Source organism: Lissotriton helveticus, chromosome 3_2 (genome assembly GCF_964261635.1).
Source record: "Lissotriton helveticus chromosome 3_2, aLisHel1.1, whole genome shotgun sequence".
NCBI classification, from domain to species: domain Eukaryota; kingdom Metazoa; phylum Chordata; class Amphibia; order Caudata; family Salamandridae; genus Lissotriton; species Lissotriton helveticus.
This window is the reverse complement of record NC_136062.1, coordinates 85,197,669-85,216,269: the sequence shown is the minus strand read 5'-3', so window position 1 is coordinate 85,216,269 and position 18,601 is coordinate 85,197,669. Positions and strand designations below refer to the sequence as shown.

The following is an 18,601-nucleotide window of genomic DNA, read 5'->3' as shown; positions in this document are numbered from 1 at the left end:
AGTCCCTGCCTCTTCAGCTACACCAACCTGGTTTTATGATCTGCACCTTCTGAAAGTGGACTGGTTCCAAACTGGCTATCAAATGCCTACAGAATAAAAGGTTTCCTTTAAACTTAACTTTGAATGGACAGGAATCACTTGTGTTCCTTTTAAGTTATTGAAGTTTCTGGGCCCTCTGTGGTAAATAAATAAATAATACCTCTCTTTTTGAATGCATAAATGAATAACAGATAGCTCAATAAATAAGAGTCAAGATTCGAGGTAGTAGGAGTTTTGCAGGTTTAATACAGCATAAAGACAGGGACGGGACAACCTGCACAGGAATAGGATGGCAAGCCCTGGCAGCTCTGCCGGGGTCAGGGTCGGAATCGGCGGAAGGATAATTTTTTTAATAACAGTACATGAGCATATATACATAACGCAAACACATAGCATTACGTCGCAATAGGCGTAGCAGTGGGTGGAGCAATAGGCGTGACGCGTAGCAGTCGCGAAAGATAAGGGTGAAAAGAGGTGTAACAGGGCGTATACATAGACATGTGATGCAAACGTAACAGAATATGTCATGAATGGGGTGGAAACCATGGAGGGGGCTACCTAAGGAGCCGGGACCTCTAACCTGATGGTGCGCGCAAACTGGCAATGACGTGTCACTAGGAGAAGCTGGGGGCTATGAACTCTGTGCTAGGAGCAGAGACTGAAGTCTGGAGAGTCAGGGCGACATGTACCTAAGCAGTATCTAGTATCTGATGTTTAGAGAACATGTTGATAGAATCCAAATGTTATCGGGGTAAAGGCGAACAGACTCTAAGATTGGAGCATGCATTATTCTACATGTAGTGCGTGATGAAGAATATTAAATGATCATTAAATGCAGTATTTCTCTTACATGGAGACGTAGAGGCTAGACACTGACGGAAACTATTGATGCGATTCAGTAGCTTTAGGAATGCAGAGAAGGAGGGCTGTACTGATAACTCGAATCATAACATACTCTTGGCAGACTCAGAGGCAGAGCCAGGCTGAACCGGGCACTGCGAGGCAGGAAGTAAGTGAAGGGTCGGGGATACAGGCGGGGGCTGTATCGCTCCTCAGCGAGGCTTCAGGGGACAGGAGCTGAATCTGGTGTCCAGGCCCTTTTGAGGCCTAGAAACGGAGATTTTACAATGGAATAACGTGCACACTGAGAAACGTGGCAACGTAGCTTTACATAGGCCTGATATTCGTAGTATTCACGAGAACTGGAAACTGACATACTAAAGGTGGACACAACTATAATTGCGTCTTTAATCGAACATGGGGAATAACATATGCATATTAATCATGCACAGATAACATATGATGGATGACACGTAGGGACACAGAACATGGCAAAATTTACTTTTCCACATTCCCTCCTTGTCACTACGTTTCCATCAGGAAACATCAATATTCATGATACCATCTATCATTTCATACAGTATCATTTGCTGGTCTCGAATTTTCTTGGAACGGGATTTAGAATGGGGCTTGGGACTAGGAATACAAGAGGTAGCACAAATGCCGCAAATCGCAGGGCCACATTGTATACAGAGGCAGCAGCTAAATATGATCGCTACTGCAATACCTAGAAAGGACAAGACTTTCCATCCCCAGGCGGAAATTATATTCCAGAACCAACCGGACCATGTCCAGGTGCCTGGATTTTGGTGTAACAGATGGGCAATTTTATGAAGTCTGGTTATAGCTGAATAAACAGACGGCGCGTTATTTGGAATGAAAATGCAGCAACTAGATCCGATGACTCTACAGGCCCCGCCCCTATCGGCCAATATGACGTCAAGGACGAGACGATTCTGGAGCACGACAATTCTCATAAAGGATTGTTCTTCGGTTAAATTACTTAGAGCAGAAGTAGTCTCAATTACTACTGCTTCAAGGGTTCTGGTTAACCTACGTATCAGTTTACTATTCACAACTGTACCTAAATAAGGGAAAACACCTTTATTGATATCTATATATTGTTCTAGAGCAGTTTCAGTATAATCGACAATCGGGAGGTTTCTCTTGTGTCTTGTATGTACTAGGTGGGAATTCCTATGGTAGTCGGGTGGGGCTAGAAAAACAGGTGGCAGTAGGAAGGCAATGTAACAGGTTCCCTCCCAATCGAGGGGCAGACGAACATATGCGGTCTGACCACAAATAAAATAAGAATGACGTGAAGCTTTGAAAATAGATTTCCCACTGTCACTATACTTGACAATAGTAGTACAATCACTATGTCCTACGTGTGTAGAACCATTATTTCGGACACATAATTCGCCTTTGACTGGTAGTACTGAAATTGCAGGTAAGTCTGGAGTAGTATCAGACTGAACATTCAGGACCATGAAATTCGAAGAATAATTACCTAAATTATACACTTCATTTTCTAGATCTAACCCGGTTCTGTGGGGGAGACCTCGCTTGTCTGGAAAACATGTACTGTTAAGAAAAGACATATCTGTTGAGGATGACGTTAACGTGGACCATGCTCCACACGAACCATTATGTGAAAAAGGATAAGGAAAGAGTGGCAGAACTCCCTTCGGTGTCTGAAAAGGGGGGAGTCGACCACACACCCAACAATTAGTGGCATTGCTGGTCTGGTGTGAATAATGTAACATGCGGATGAAAGAATTATTTCGCATAGCGAGGCGGTAAGAGAGTTCATGAGGAGGCAGATCACTAAACGTGTGCTCCACCGTAACATTAGCAGACTTATTTACATGAGAAACTGGAAAATACAGGTAAAATGCATAACTGGTGCAGGAAATCATAATGCTGAGAAATAATATGAAACATAGAAAAACGATACATCGGATTGAGTTTTGAATAACTCTCTCACTATGGGGGTCTATTTTATACATGTCAGAAACAGTCTAACCGTTTCACCTAGGGGAGGACTTAGACAATCAAACTGGCTGACTTATTTTACTAGACCGGAGTTTCAACTTATACTCCTGCTGCGGAGTTTTCTCTAACGGGGAGGGTGCAGTATCATTGTTCTTTGCGGGACAGTCCTTAAGAATAGTACTTTGGTAATCCTTCAAATCCTGGGAAATGTTCTTTGAGACCGGTTTCAGTCCATAAAACTTCTTTATATGTGAAAGATGCACCCAGCCTTTGCGTCCCTCCAACTTCACGGCTGTACGGGTGGCGAGGAGGACCTGTCGGGGCTCCTTCCAGCGAGGCTCTAGCGGACTTGAGCGGTCAAAATTTCGCACCAGGACCATGGATCCTGGAACGATTTCATGCGGTGCCACCTCGGTATTGTCTGGAAATGCGGCGGCAACCTGTGAACGACAAGAGTTGAGGGCAGACATCAAGGAAGCTAGGTAATCTGTCAGCATATTACTTGAAACATCGGTAATACTTCGGGGTCTGGGTGTACCCCACATGTTAGGGGGGCGGCCGAAAACGACCTCATACGGGGACAGACCTGATCTGGAATGTGCGACCATGCGCATATAGAACAAAGCGACTGGCAGAGCTACTAGCCAGTCCACACCTTTCTCTTTACATACTTTGGCGATGCGAATTTTCAGGGTCTGGTTATGTCTCTCTACGAGACCTGCTGCTTCGGGATGGCGTATACAATGGAACTTCCACTGGTACCCTAACAAAAGGGAAACATGCTTCATTAACTCTGAGGAGAATGGCTGGCCGTTATCAGAATATACGACCCTAGGGAGTCCATAACGGGGGAAGAACTCACGAACCAACTGCTTGGCAGTGGTCGCGGCTGTGTAATCTGGGACTGGATATGCTTCTGTCCACCTGGACAAAGCGCATACAACTACAAGGACATACTTGAAACCTCGACATCGCTCCATCTGAATATAATCCATCTGGAGGACTTCAAAAGGGTGGTCAGGAGGTTGGAATCCACCTTGTTCCACCGGGACACTTTTACCTGGATTAAACTGACAACATATCATACAGGTACGGACTTTCTGCTTGGCTGCAGCTCGTAAATGCTTGTTGAACCAAATGTTCTGGATACTGTCTAACATAGCTTTTTCTCCTAAATGTGCTGGACTATGTGCGGTATTGATAATGACTTGAACCATAGAGTCGGGGAGAAACCAAGTGGCTTTTCCTTTCGTTAACCATCCTTGATCTGTCTGGACCCCTCCTTGTTCGGACCATTTCTTGATTTCTTCGGGAGTAGCATGTAACTGGATATCTATGACATCTTGAGTAGGGTCCTTAACTGTCATACATGTAGTCGGATCTGGAGTGTGTGTCATGTTAACTGGAATGTCTGGAATCTGTGCTGTAAGCTTGGCTGTGCGATCTGCTAGATCGTTACCCTGGGAAATAATGTCAGTAACTTTCGTGTGTGCCTTGCATTTCATGATAGCAATGGATGTCGGTAAATGTATTGCATCTAACAGAGCTTGAATAAGGAGACCATGCTGAATCTTGGTTCCATGAGAAGTCATGAAACCTCTCTCCTGCCAGAGCACTCCAAAGTCGTTACGACTCCAAATGCGTAGCGTGAATCTGTGTAAACATTAACTTTCCGGTTCTTAGCGTGTATGCAGGCTTGTGTCAGAGCAACTAGCTCTGCTGCTTGAGCGGACAGGGTGTCAATACGGTGTGTTTTAATAACTTCGGTGTCGGTAGTCACTGCATACGCGGCGACCAGTTCTCCTGTACTTGTTCTCATACATGAACCATCCACATAAAGTGTCAGGTCGGGATCTGGTAACGGAATATCTGTCAGATCTTGTCTTGGCTTTGTCGTAATATTAACTACTTCCACACAGTCGTGTGTGTCCGGATTTGGATTAGCTGATGGTAACAGTGTAGCAGGATTGAGAACGTTGCAGCGTCTGATTTCTATGTGTGGCTGAAACAGTGTCAATTCATAACCTGTTAAACGTGCAATTGTCAAGTGCTGAGTCTGTGTTCGGTTTAAGAGAACTTCCACGGAGTGTGGAACTTGTACTGTCAGGGAGTGTCCTAATACTATGGAATCCCTTTGTCTGATAGCTAGTGCTGTGGCTGCAACTGACTTGAGGCACGCAGGGAGAGCCTGGGCTACAGGATCTAATGTGCTCGAAAAATAAGCACAAGGCTTGTATTGTCCTGCTTGATCTTGTGTGAGAACAGATAATGCTGTACCTTCGCGTTCTGTGACGAAAAGTGTAAAAGGCTTACTGTAGTTTGGTGTAGCTAGAACTGGAGCTTGACATAGGGCTTTCTTTAACTCATTGAAACTGAGTGTATGTTCAGATGTCCAAGGGAGGACAGTCGATACGGCTGCCTCCTGTGTCGTTAACTGTATCAGTGGCTTGGCTAGAAATGCATACTGAGGAATCCATTGTCGGCAGTAAGAAGTGAGGCCGATAAAAGCACGCACCTCCTTCTGGGTCTTGGGCTGAGGAAGACTCGCTATTAACTGGATACGGTCAGGTGTCAACTGCCTACCCCACTTGGACAGTAAGTGTCCTAAGTAGACCACTTGCTGGACACAGAATTGAAGCTTCGAAGGGGACACCTTGTGCCCCATCTCGGCTAGGAAATACAGAACTGTGAGGGATGCTCGCTCGCAAGCACGTTCAGAACGGGCTGTGACCAGTAGATCATCGACATACTGGAGCAGGGCAGTGTCAGTTGGCATGTGAATGTTGTCTAGTTGTCTCTTAAGTGCTTGACTGTAAATACTAGGACTTTCTGTGAAACCTTGAGGAGCTCGTGTGAACATATAGCTCCTTCCATTTAAACAAAATCCGAAAAGGAACTGGCTGTCTGGATGAATGGGGACACTAAAAAATGCATTCTTGAGGTCTATGACTGTAAAAAATGAGGCTTCTGAATCAATGGCTGTCAATAGGGAAGAGATATCTGGGACAACTGGGTACTGGGGAATAATACATTTATTAAGCTCTCGTAGGTCAATCACTAATCGATATACTGGGGGTGCATTTGGATCAGTACGTTTCATGACTGGAATGATCGGAGAATTGCATACATTGGAGTCAGTTTCTACAACCACTCCTTGAGCGATGAGCTCGTCAATAATTTTGGATAAGGCTGCTACAGCCTCCGGTGGCAATCTATACTGTCTGATTCGTGGTAACACTACACCTGGCTTGAGAGTCACACGATGGGGTGTGATTTGCATATAACCAACATCAGTTGGACCTTGCGCCCATAGATGCTGCGGAACATTGGACAATCTGGGATCAAAATCTCGTAATACATAGTGACCCTTAAAGTCACGCAGGAACAATCGTATTCCCTCTGGGGAACAGCATATAACTGCACCTAACTCTTTCAGTGTTTTAATACCTAATAGATTCTCTGGACATGACTTAGTAAGTAACAGATCAGTAGTACGGGACAATGGACCTACTTCTAGAGTAACTGGCTTTGATATTTCATTTACAATGGGTTTTCCTGAAAATCCAAGGGAAACATTTCTTGAGCCTGAGAGCGGAGCCCCTGGAACTTCGGCGTGGCTAATTGTGGTCCTACTTGCCCCTGTATCAATCAAAAACTTTCTGTCTTTCCCTAATACTTGACTGTGAACATAGGGACCTTCTTGATCTACAGGTATCTCGATGAGAGGCAAGCCTACCTCCCTCTCTAGGCTGTTTCATGAATATGGCTGATACTCTGGATACTCAGACTGTGCATACTGGTACATCTGCTGTGTAACGTGCTGTGTTGCAGCGATGGGCTGCGGTGCTGTAACTGTCTGTGGTGCATTCTGTGGCTGAGGAATCTGTGAAACTTGTTCTTGTCTAGGCGGACGTGGTCTTTCTTTAGTCTTACCAGTAGCTATGTTGTGTTTCAGAACTGCACACTCGTTTATAAAATGACCTGGCTGTTTACAATAATTGCAGTTCCCTTTAACGGGAGCTGCAGGATGACTGGCTTGATTCGGACCCCTCTTCTGACTGTCTTGAGGAACAGATTGTGCAACTAGTACTTTCATTTTTGTGTCTTTCATACGTTTTCTCTCGTGTTCTTGCTCTTCTCTGATTCTATTCTGGTGGTATTGGAGCATCTGTAACATCTGGGACGGGGTATTAGCTTGCCAGGTACTTTCGACTTTCAAAACTCGATTCTTAATTTGTGGACTTGAATTCTCGACTAATTTAGTAACAAAAAGGTGAGGGTATGACTCACTACTTGTCTTGAGGCCACTGTTGATGCTAAAACATTTCTCAAATCTAGAATAAAAATCACTAATGTCTTCGTCTTGTTTCTGTTTACAGGCTGAGATTGCATCCCAGTCTTCCTTTTTCGTTGTTAACAATCTGGGTAAAACTTGAATCAATAATTCAGGTAATTCTTTACATTTCGCTCCAAGACCGGTACCTGGTACTCGTGCCTTATCTTCAGCTTCTAGAACTGCCCAATCGATCTTTTTCTCTCCCACCTCCCATTCTTTTTCCTTGAGCTTTTCATACACCCCTGCGGGCAGCAGAACCTTTAACATTTTAATTATATCTGGATACGTGTATTCTCCCATACGGAGCATGTCTTTTAATTCTCGATGGAACCCTGCTGGATCTTTATCATGACAGGGAATTAATTTTTTCATCTCTAAGAGTTCCATCTTTGTGATCGGGGTGTAAACAAACACTCGTTCTAGTTCGCCACCCGTTCCTCTAACTGGGTGGACTTCTCGTAACGGATTCTGTCTCTCTATGTAAAATGGTTTACTTTCTGGGGGTGAGACATGAACAAAATGCGGGTTCAAAAACGTTCTATATTTGTGACGCTGTTCTAGAATGACACTAATTAAATCGGTACCTAAACCTTTCCATCTATACTGGAGTAACTCGTTCAGGATATCATGTAACGGGCCTGGATCAGAGTGCTGACCCTCATACAATGTAATGAGGTGCTGAATCATATACATACCCACCAGTCGTTGCTCGGCTGGGGGCATTTTCAGAAACATTTGTGCCACTATTTCGTCTGGAAAAGTGGTAGAATCAGTAGTCCATCGGACTGCTGATCGGGCTAGTTCTTGTTCATGCATAGTACTTAACTCACTGTAACCGATTCGTGATTTCAGAATGTGATCGGTAGCTTGAAACACTTGTTCTAGAGAACCTTGTTCTGGTGCTGGATGATGGAAAGTTGACTTGTGTTCTAGGCGTAAATGGCGATCTGGAAATCTAGATTTTCCTACATACGCTATTCTGGCGGGATTCTCGTCGTCTACCTCTTCAGTATCAGAGTTACTTTCTTTCTCGCTTACTTGTGCTGCTTTACGCTGTTCGTGTAACTTTATTATTTCTTTACGGATTTTCTTGTACATACTTTCCATAGCACTGATGGTCCTGTGCTTACCCTCGGCTATATTATCACTCCACTTTGTCAGGGTTCTCATTTCGGCTTGATCTTTGGACGGGTAATCTTGTTCTCTTATTAAACAATTAATCAAAAACTTTAGTATCATGAGCTGGATCTCGGCTTTCCTTTGAGACATGACTTCGCCAATGCTTTCTGGATCATCCCCTGTACGGATGAAACGATATATTCTGTCTAGATCTTCTTTCATATTCGGTAGGGTGACTAGATACTCGGCCACCTTTCTTACACGTAATGAATATAAAACCATATTATCCTCGCCTGGGACTGGATCATAGCCGCATTCATTAAGGGCTTTTCTTATTTCTGCTACAGACTGATGTCTGGGCGTACGCTGTGACGCTTGTGCATGTAATTCGGCTGACGTTAAACGCTTATGTGGCGGCGGGGTCTGAGGAGGGCCTCCTCCTGCGGCCCCTAAACTAGAATCGTCGACTGATCCTCTTCGTACTAGTGTGGCAGGAAATTGAAATGCGGGCTGAACTGGTATGGCAGGCTGGACCGGGGGGACCGTAACAGGTACTGCAAGGGGTACCCCGGTGTCTGGAGAAACGGGGAGTGCCTGATTTACAGGGACTGGCGGAGCGCGAACAGGATTTGCATATTCTGGGACTGTGTCGTCCAAATAGGACGAAATGAAAATATCAGCTGCGGTCTGTTTGTGACGTAGCTTGGTCGGAACTAATGGTGGCGGAAAGTTACTGGATGCCTCCGGGGTCGCTTTTGGCAGGCCCTCGGCAAGAAGAGGATACATACCCTTAATAAGAGCATGCCTCTGTCTGTCTGACTGTTCGGTTTTAACTCGTTCACCAATCTCGATTAATTCCCTTTCTTGGGCTCGTTCCAAGGATTCTCTACTTAATTCTGACTTTCTGATTTCTTTTTCGGTTTTTTTATGAGATTCTTTGCGCCATAACTCGATGGCATCTTTCTGTGACTGTCTGGCTTTCTTTTTCCATAATGCTTCTTCTACTCTCATGATGCACTCGGCATCCCATGTGCCTGACACAGGCCATCTATACTTTTCCTCTAACTGTTTGGTATACTCGACCCATAAATCTAGATACAATATGGCGCTTATGCCATGCTTCTGATACATAAAATGACCTGGACTGTCCCTAGGCGGGACAGGAACTGCTGCTTCTAGCAGACCTTTTCTAGTTCTCAACTGACGCAGTTTTGAAAAGAGCGGCATGACTGAACTATAATCTGGACACAATACGACACACAATAAACACGATAACTACTTCACACTCATACCACGACATCAAGATACATGAAGAACATTCAGAATAACAGTTCGAACAGAATACTACCTGGAATACGGAAAACAGAATACATGAATTTTCTCGAGAACAGAACTGACTAGAACAGAAACTAGATGCACTGCTGAAACAGTACGAAACTTACCGGTCTCATACAGAGACACGTCAGGACCCGTATCCACTGGAGTGGACACTTCGTTTGTGGGCTTGTGTACCACCAACCCTCGGACCAGAGTCAATTAAATTGACCCTGTCTAGATACTACCCCAGTAATGGTACTCACCGGGCAGTAAGAACGGAAGGCCTCAGACTGGACGGGACTGCTTGGACGCCGGACGGACGAACTTCGGACTTCTGTTACGGGTGGGCCTCCGGATACCTCGGACCTTGGACTCTCGGCTTGGGCTCTGGTCGGGACTCGCCGCGTTCCTCCACCGTCTCGTCTGGATGCTGGACCGCCTCCTCCGTCTCCTCCGTGGGCCTGAGGGATACTTGCAGCAGAAATATCTGCCGGTGCGCAGAAGAGTTCCGTCACGACTGCAGAGGGTCAGGGGGTCGGCGTGGCTTCACCGACACGTGGGGAAAGGGCAAGTCCCTATTCGGGCGCCATTATGTGGTAAATAAATAAAGAATACCTCTCTTTTTGAATGCATAAATGAATAACAGATAGCTCAATAAATAAGAGTCAAGATTCGAGGTAGTAGGAGTTTTGCAGGTTTAATACAGCATAAAGACAGGGACGGGACAACCTGCACAGGAATAGGATGGCAAGCCCTGGCAGCGCTGCCGGGGTCAGGGTCGGAATCGGCGGAAGGATAATTTTTTTAATAACAGTACATGAGCATATATACATAACGCAAACACATAGCATTACGTCGCAATAGGCGTAGCAGTGGGTGGAGCAATAGGCGTGACGCGTAGCAGTCGCGAAAGATAAGGGTGAAAAGAGGTGTAACAGGGCGTATACATAGACATGTGATGCAAACGTAACAGAATATGTCATGAATGGGGTGGAAACCATGGAGGGGGCTACCTAAGGAGCCAGGACCTCTAACCTGATGGTGCGCGCAAACTGGCAATGACGTGTCACTAGGAGAAGCTGGGGGCTATGAACTCTGTGCTAGGAGCAGAGACTGAAGTCTGGAGAGTCAGGGCGACATGTACCTAAGCAGTATCTAGTATCTGATGTTTAGAGAACATGTTGATAGAATCCAAATGTTATCGGGGTAAAGGCGAACAGACTCTAAGATTGGAGCATGCATTATTCTACATGTAGTGCGTGATGAAGAATATTAAATGATCATTAAATGCAGTATTTCTCTTACATGGAGACGTAGAGGCTAGACACTGACGGAAACTATTGATGCCATTCAGTAGCTTTAGGAATGCAGAGAAGGAGGGCTGTACTGATAACTCGAATCATAACATACTCTTGGCAGACTCAGAGGCAGAGCCAGGCTGAACCGGGCACTGCGAGGCAGGAAGTAAGTGAAGGGTCGGGGATACAGGCGGGGGCTGTATCGCTCCTCAGCGAGGCTTCAGGGGACAGGCCCTTTTGAGGCCTAGAAACGGAGATTTTACAATGGAATAACGTGCACACTGAGAAACGTGGCAACGTAGCTTTACATAGGCCTGATATTCGTAGTATTCACGAGAACTGGAAACTGACATACTAAAGGTGGACACAACTATAATTGCGTCTTTAATCGAACATGGGGAATAACATATGCATATTAATCATGCACAGATAACATATGATGGATGACACGTAGGGACACAGAACATGGCAAAATTTACTTTTCCACACCTCCGCAGCTGTCCTTTCTGAGTCGATATCTTTCACAAAAAGCTTGGTCCAGGATTAAGTTTCACACATCATTAAAGGGAAACACTATCAGAGCCACCTCACAGCAAGTTAATACTAAATAGCCCACTAGGGATTCAGGCAGGTAAAATATGACTTATTTGACAATTTGATTTTTCATGATTAGCATTGTTTTATATACTAACACTGTTATGAGCTGTGATTTGTCATTTTTAGGTTTGTATGTATTTAAAATGTTTTTACACTGTGCACTTTTCTGGTTCATTGAACCAAAACAAAGTTGATTATGATGATGATGACTTCTCAAAAGTCCCTTTTTTAAAACATTTATTAAAAATCTGACTTTGCCATTATATGGGATGTTACATAAATATTTAAAATAGTGTTAAAAATAGTGTATGAATTATTTGGCTAGCTTGTCACTAACTGATGACCTCAGGGTTATGATTTGTTTGTGAACTCCCCTGTTTCTCATAAGACTGCAACAGCCCTTTCCATTAAAAATAGGTTTTGGGGGCTAGTCACTGTAAACATGCCAACATTAAATTCTACTACTTACAGGCGACTTATTTAATATTTTAAAGTAGGGGTCTTTTGACAGGTGTACCTGCAAGTTTAAAACCTGCAAGTGTCAGGCTACACAGGTGGGCCTGTAGCCGTGTTTATCTTGTTAGCATACTGGATAGCACGATGTGTTGTACAGTCCATAGATGACATTTAACTGACCAATGCCCTAGTGTATTTCCTGCAATTTGGAGTTTGTCAATGTTACTGTGTTTTAGAGGTCAGAGCACATAAACTACAGACAGGACAACATCGCCCCAGTGTACAGAGTTAAAACACACAGCAGTATCTGTCCAAGAAAATGGGGGTGGCCAAGCAAAAAGGGACACTTTATCACATCCTATTTTGCCAAGACTCATTTTGCAGAATGCCATTCTAATCATTCACCTGATGTAGGCAAAAGCTGAGCACAAGCACATGTATGTATACATTATCTGGAAGTATAGTTGTTTTTCGATTTTTTTTTGTTGCTGCGTCTGTATTTTAGGTGAACAGTTTAAATAGTGAATAGTAATATATTCCAATGGAAACTATATTTTACTAACACTTTGAGATGCATATGAAGGATCGTACTGTGACATTTTTCTGACATTAATTTTTGATGCTTTCTCCAGGATTAGATGTGAATTACACCTGCAATTTTCAGGCCTGATTCTGGAAGTAGTTTCATGAGGAGTTTTGTCTTGCCTCAAGATTAGGCGTGACTTCATCATTTATTTGTTGGGGTAACATTTGTTTACTCACAGCTAATCAATTGTTTTCTGTGAGTAAGCAGGTGTTACTTCTTGTAACTCATGAATACGACTCACCTGTTTCTGGAGTAGGAAAATATAAGCTTGGAGTAACACATTTACAATAACAAAAAATGCGTTGTCAATCAGATGTGGCTATTCAAGACTAATTTCCTACGTAGGCACACTGAAAATGCGTTGTAAATCAAGACTATTGTGACTAGTAGGCACATTTTTTTATCATTAAGACAAACAAATGACAATTTTAAAAGCAGTTGATAGTATCGTGGCGTTACAGTATTCATTTGTTGTCCTACATGGTAGATACAAGTTCTAAATTCAATATTTTGCATTTGTTTCTTTCGATATTCAGGATGGAAAAGTGATTGTGTGGGATGCCTTTACTACCAACAAGGTATGTGAATCCTGTTCTTTTTACCTTGCAATAGACAGCACACTAATAGCAGTTTAAAATGTGCAAATATGAGAATAAGAAAATAATTTGATGAAAGAGACACAGACAATATAACCAGAATTCATTAAAAAGATAGGAGCGAGGAAGCCAAATTCTGATAATGATTAATACATGTTAAGGATCCTTGTGGTTATTTAGAGTGAGAATGGATGTGCATGATGGAATCAATTTTAAAGCCACATCAAAATAAAACATAAGGTCTCAGGAATGCTATGTCTATCTCTTTTGGTGGGAAATGAGCAGTGGCAGCCATAATTTTGACACACTAAGATGGCTGCTGCGGGGTCTGGAGTGTCTCCTCTGAGCTTCAGTGACTGAATTTCAGGCTAATGGCTTGTGCCACTAGCCACTGCCCCCAAAAACAGAACATAGCAAATGTCAAGGTTGATTGTAGAGCACGAAGAAGCATGTTCTGCAGTTGAATGCCTTAGGCAATAGGCAGCCTTTAGAACACATCCTTTCAATCCCATCAGCTGACCATAGCTCCTGCACCAGTGTGCCAGAGTCATACAGTAATCTTTGTGGATTTATGCTGCATGCTCTGTGATTTAATAGGGGTCAACTCTTGAGCTGGGAGCTAGCCACCAGGAACCCATTATAACCAGGAGGGCCACCATGTCAAATTCATCAGGCAGTTAACACCTGGACCAACCACTCTGCAAATGATTATTAGCATATTCAGATGTCGAGGTAACTATAGGGAATAGAGACACACCCCGCTAGTAGTTTACAATGTGAATTTAACCCCTTCCATGCTGATGACGGCCCCCAGCCGTCATGCGCCACGGTGAGCGTGTGCTGATGACGGCTGGGGGCCGTCATGAACCCGCCCACTCAATAAAAGTGCCGCACAGGTGCAGAATCGCGGCCGCGCCCAAGGGGTTAAACTTGCGTGCAATCCAGACATTTGTTGCCCATAGATGTAAGCAAATACAAGGAGAAGATGGTTGGAGTCCTGAAACTTTTCAGACACTCACCCCCAGACACAGATCTGGGTTGAATCCATCATCAATCTCCTGCTCACTAAGCCACCCCAGTTCAGACCCAGCCATATGCAAATCAGTCTTGACCCTCTTCCTCATGGGAACAATCCAACCCGAACTGCCAAGCCAGGTCTTCCCTGGACCGGAAACAAGCATCCTGGGACTGGTTTTGGTCTATCACCTATTATCAGCCAGGCTCGCTTGAATCCAGTGGCAAAGTGAGCAAAACCATCATATCTTAAGTATTGAGATGTTGTAAGTAGAGTTTCTTGTTAATAGACCAATACAATGAATATGACAACGTATTAACTTTCACAACCACATCTGGTATTTCCCTCTTCAGGTGTTAAATATGAAGAAGGAACCTACTTATTGCAGGATGCCTACATAGTGCCTGCTCTGTCACCAATCCCAGGGCTCACAATCCTACAATATATACTTTAATATGTCAAACTCTTTCTTGGCATTACACCATGACAGACAACCTATTTTATTATGGTAGTGGGGCATGCTTCTAGGATAAAATATTCATGCCATCGTATCAGTCAATACATAATCAATAAAAGTGGATCACTCTTTATGGACAATTGGAGATAACCCAGTATTATAGATAATTTATTCCAGACCGCTCTGCTGTTCCTTTATATATGGGCAGATCAATTTCTGAAATGTATTCAAGATTTCATAGTATGCCCTCATTCACCAACTTATTGCACGTTTATGCGCCCCTCAAGAGACAACTATTAACCCCTTCCAGGCTGATTACGAGCTCAGCTCGTCATGAGCGTAACCTGCTGTGCGCTCATGATGAGCTGAGCTCATCATGTAACGCGGTAATTTTAAAATTGCCGCGTACAGCGGGAAAAGCCACCGCATTGATGCGGTTAATAAATATATTCATTCAAAAACAGTACTCTTACATATTTCTAGTTGTTTATTTTAACTGTCTCAAATGTGGAGGGCCTGACTAAGTAGAGTGGTAGGCAAACTATCCCATACAATTTCCTATCAACCCTTTCGCTTTAATACCCTCAGTTTGAATAAGGAATAAGGGATGAACTATAGTGCCTCGTATATATACTTATTTCCTCCAGATTCATGCAGTTAAGTGTGACATTTTATAAAGAGTAAGTTAGATCTATGTCATAATATATGAGGGTATGCAAGAATACCCACAGTTTGGTAGGTATTTACCACTGCTTAAACAACAAGCCATTATGATGAGCTATAAGAAGAATCCCGTAATTTTATTATATGTATCAATGTTCCATAGCCACATAAATGTTTTGGTTTTGAAGTAAACCCATGTGATATAAAGAGAATGTTTCATTGCAGGAACACGCAGTTACTATGCCCTGCACGTGGGTGATGGCATGCGCATATGCACCGTCTGGATGCGCCATTGCATGTGGGTAAGTATTGACCGAAGGTATGAAAAACAATATTATTGTTGTTCTCCTGGAAAGTAATATGGATTAAAGAGCACAGTGGGCTACAAATGATCATAGAGTCTTCCAGATCTATGTACATTTTAAAACTCATTTGTACAGCGTGATCCTTCTTAGGGAGCAGTATAGTACTGTGCATTCAAGTGGGTATTACATCTTTTATTTACACAATTACATATCAAATATTTACACTTTTTTTTTTAGAACAAATTTTATTGTTATGGTAGGGAAGATTGCGTGGAATCCACGGTACTCCGAACACCGGAGGGGCCGTGAGCATAAGATCAAAATACAGAGATAAGCAATCAATATAGAAATCATTATCAATCATTTTCAAACAGCCCTCAATCCCCCCATCCCATAAGAACTACCCCCCACCCGGTTCCCCCCCTAGCCCCGTACACGATGTCCATCACCTCTGGTGAAGTAATCCATATGAAACAAAACAAAAAAAAGGCAATACACTCCTACCCACGCCCTGGTTCACCAAGCATTTGTTCACTAGTGTCTACTTGTTGCATCGGAGGCTCCAGCCACAGCCCCCTATAGTCCGCCCACCTTTTCCAAATTTTGTAGTGCTTTCTGGGGCAGCCCCGGGCTTCAAACACCGGACGTTCTAGACCCATACAGTAGTCCAAACCCTGTTTCCAAGCCTCAAGCGGTGGAGCTCGAGGGCTTTTCCAAGCACGGGCCACGTCCCTTTTAGCCACTACGAGGCCCAGGAGTAGTAGGTGTCTTTTATAGATGTTGCCCCCCACTTGCTCCAAAACATGTAAGAGGCCCAGCTGTGGTATACGGGGGAGTGTCCAACCCAGCACCTCAACCAAACAATCCCAAACTAGCTTCCAGTATCTTTCCAATGCCCCGCAGGACCATACCGTGTGTATGAACGTGCCCACCTCTCGGCCACATCTCAGACAGTCAGGGGAGGTAATCAGACCAGCCCTATGCAATCTCTCCCTCGTGTAAGAGACCCTGTGTAGGTATTTAAATTGGATGAAACGCAGTCGCATAGCGATAACCGCCTCCCTCGGAGCCGCAAGAGCCTCTCTCCAGCCCTCCTCATCTAATTCTCCTACATCTCTCTCCCAAGTAGACCGCAGTCCATCCAGGGAGGGGGAGCAGTGGGTAACCAGGGACTGATAGATGCGAGATATTTTTTTATCTTCCAGGTCCCCCATAAACAACTTGGCTTCCAGAGGGCTGAACTCCGGCAGGGATTCCAGCCCCTCCAGGGCGGGGGAGATAGCGTGTCGGAACTGCAGATATTTAAAGAATTGGGTGTGAGGCATGTCGTACTCGTCTCTTAGGGCCTGGAATGATTTAAGGGTCGTCCCCTTCATGACGTGACCCAGTGCCGAGAGCCCTATCGCGTCCCAGCCGCGAAACCCCTGCAAGGCCGCTAGAGCCGGCAAGCGACCGTTGTGCCACAGCGGGGTCTCCTGTGTCAGCTTATTCCACCATCCCATGCGGCCCAACGCTCTACGCCATACTTGGAATACCACCTGCGTAGCCACCGGGAGTCTCCTCCTCTGTCTAGCCGAGTATAGCAGCTCATGCAAAGTATCAGGTTCCATCAAATACCTTTCAAGGGCATAGGCCGGGTCACTGCGAACACCATACCACCACTCGTTTAACACCAACAGGTGGGAAGCTTGGTAGTAAGATAAAACATCTGACGATGCCAGACCGCCACAATACGTGGATAGGAAGCAGGTACGAAGCGCTACCCGGACAGCACCCCTAGCCCAGAGGAAGCAGCCCAGAGACGAATTGACCTGGCGGAACCACTGCGGAAAGATAGGGTAAGGATGGTTCTACAACTGATAGAGTAGACGAGGGAGGGCCACCATCTTAAATATGGCCGAGCGGCCATACAGATTGAGGGGCATGCGGGCCTACGTCTTCATGTCCGTTCGAACCCTGTCCCACACCGGAACGATGTTACGTTCCCACGAGACTCCCGGTATATCCGTTAAGAATACTCCAAGGTATTTAAGGCCTCCCACCGCCTCCTGTAAAGTCGACACCCAGTCACCCAGTGCACCACCATCTCCCAGGGTCCATAGAGTAGATTTCCGAGCATTAAGATGGAGTCCCGAGACCTCTCCAAACACCCTCATAATTTCGAGAACTCTCGGGCCCGACCTATTAAGATCAGTGAGAAAGAACAGCACGTCGTCTGCATAGAGGGAAATCCTATCAGACGGCCCAGATTCCCACTCAAACCCCTTCATTTGCGCATCTATGCGTACCCACGCCGCCAGGGGTTCCATGGCGAGGGTAAATAGGTAAGGCGAGAGAGGGCACCCCTACAGGGTGCCCCGTCCAATAGGGAAGGCATCCGAAGACGCGCCCGCTACTCGCACCGATGCCGTCAAGTCTGTATATAGCAGCCGAGTGTCGGAGAGAAAACGGGGTCCAAAATTCAAACGAGGCAGGAGCGCGTGGAGGTAAACCCAGCTCAGGGAGTCGAACGCTCGATCTATGTCTGCCAACAGAAGCGCCGCCTGGGTCCCGGTAGCTTTCATCATTTCCAACGCAACTTGGGCCCGCCTAATATTATGCCTGGTAGCTCTATGTGGCATGAAGCCGGCCTGGTCTGGATGGACCAGGGTCGTAATTAATGGGAGGAGGCGGTTGGCGAGGGCCTTGGCCAGTATCTTCGCCTCGATATTCAGAAGCGAGATAGGGCGATAGGATTCATGGCAATCTCGGGGTCTCCCCGGTTTGCAGAAGACCACTATCTTAGCATGTTTCCAGTCTCTCGGCAGGTGACCCGACTCTCTAGCAGCATCCAACGCCTTCTTATAGTGTGCCCCTAATTGGAGATGGTATTTCCGCAAAAACTTGCAGGGGAACCCGTTTGGCCCCGGGGCCTTCCCAGCGTTCAATTCTCCAAGGGCCTTTCCCAGCTCTTCCGCGGACAGAGGGAGCTCAAGACTATCG

At 45.0% G+C, this 18,601-nt stretch overlaps 1 protein-coding gene across 1 annotated transcript in view; it reads left to right on the top strand.

Moving 5' to 3' along the window:
* The window catches only part of GNB5 (G protein subunit beta 5), a 259,462-nt gene that overhangs the window by 55,144 nt on the left and 185,717 nt on the right, over positions 1 to 18,601 (top strand). Inside the window, exons 3-4 of the mRNA XM_078684840.1 lie at positions 13,120 to 13,161; positions 15,540 to 15,616. Of these exons, the coding sequence (XP_078540966.1) occupies positions 13,120 to 13,161; positions 15,540 to 15,616 (119 nt within the window). The remainder of the gene's footprint in view (positions 1 to 13,119; positions 13,162 to 15,539; positions 15,617 to 18,601) is intronic.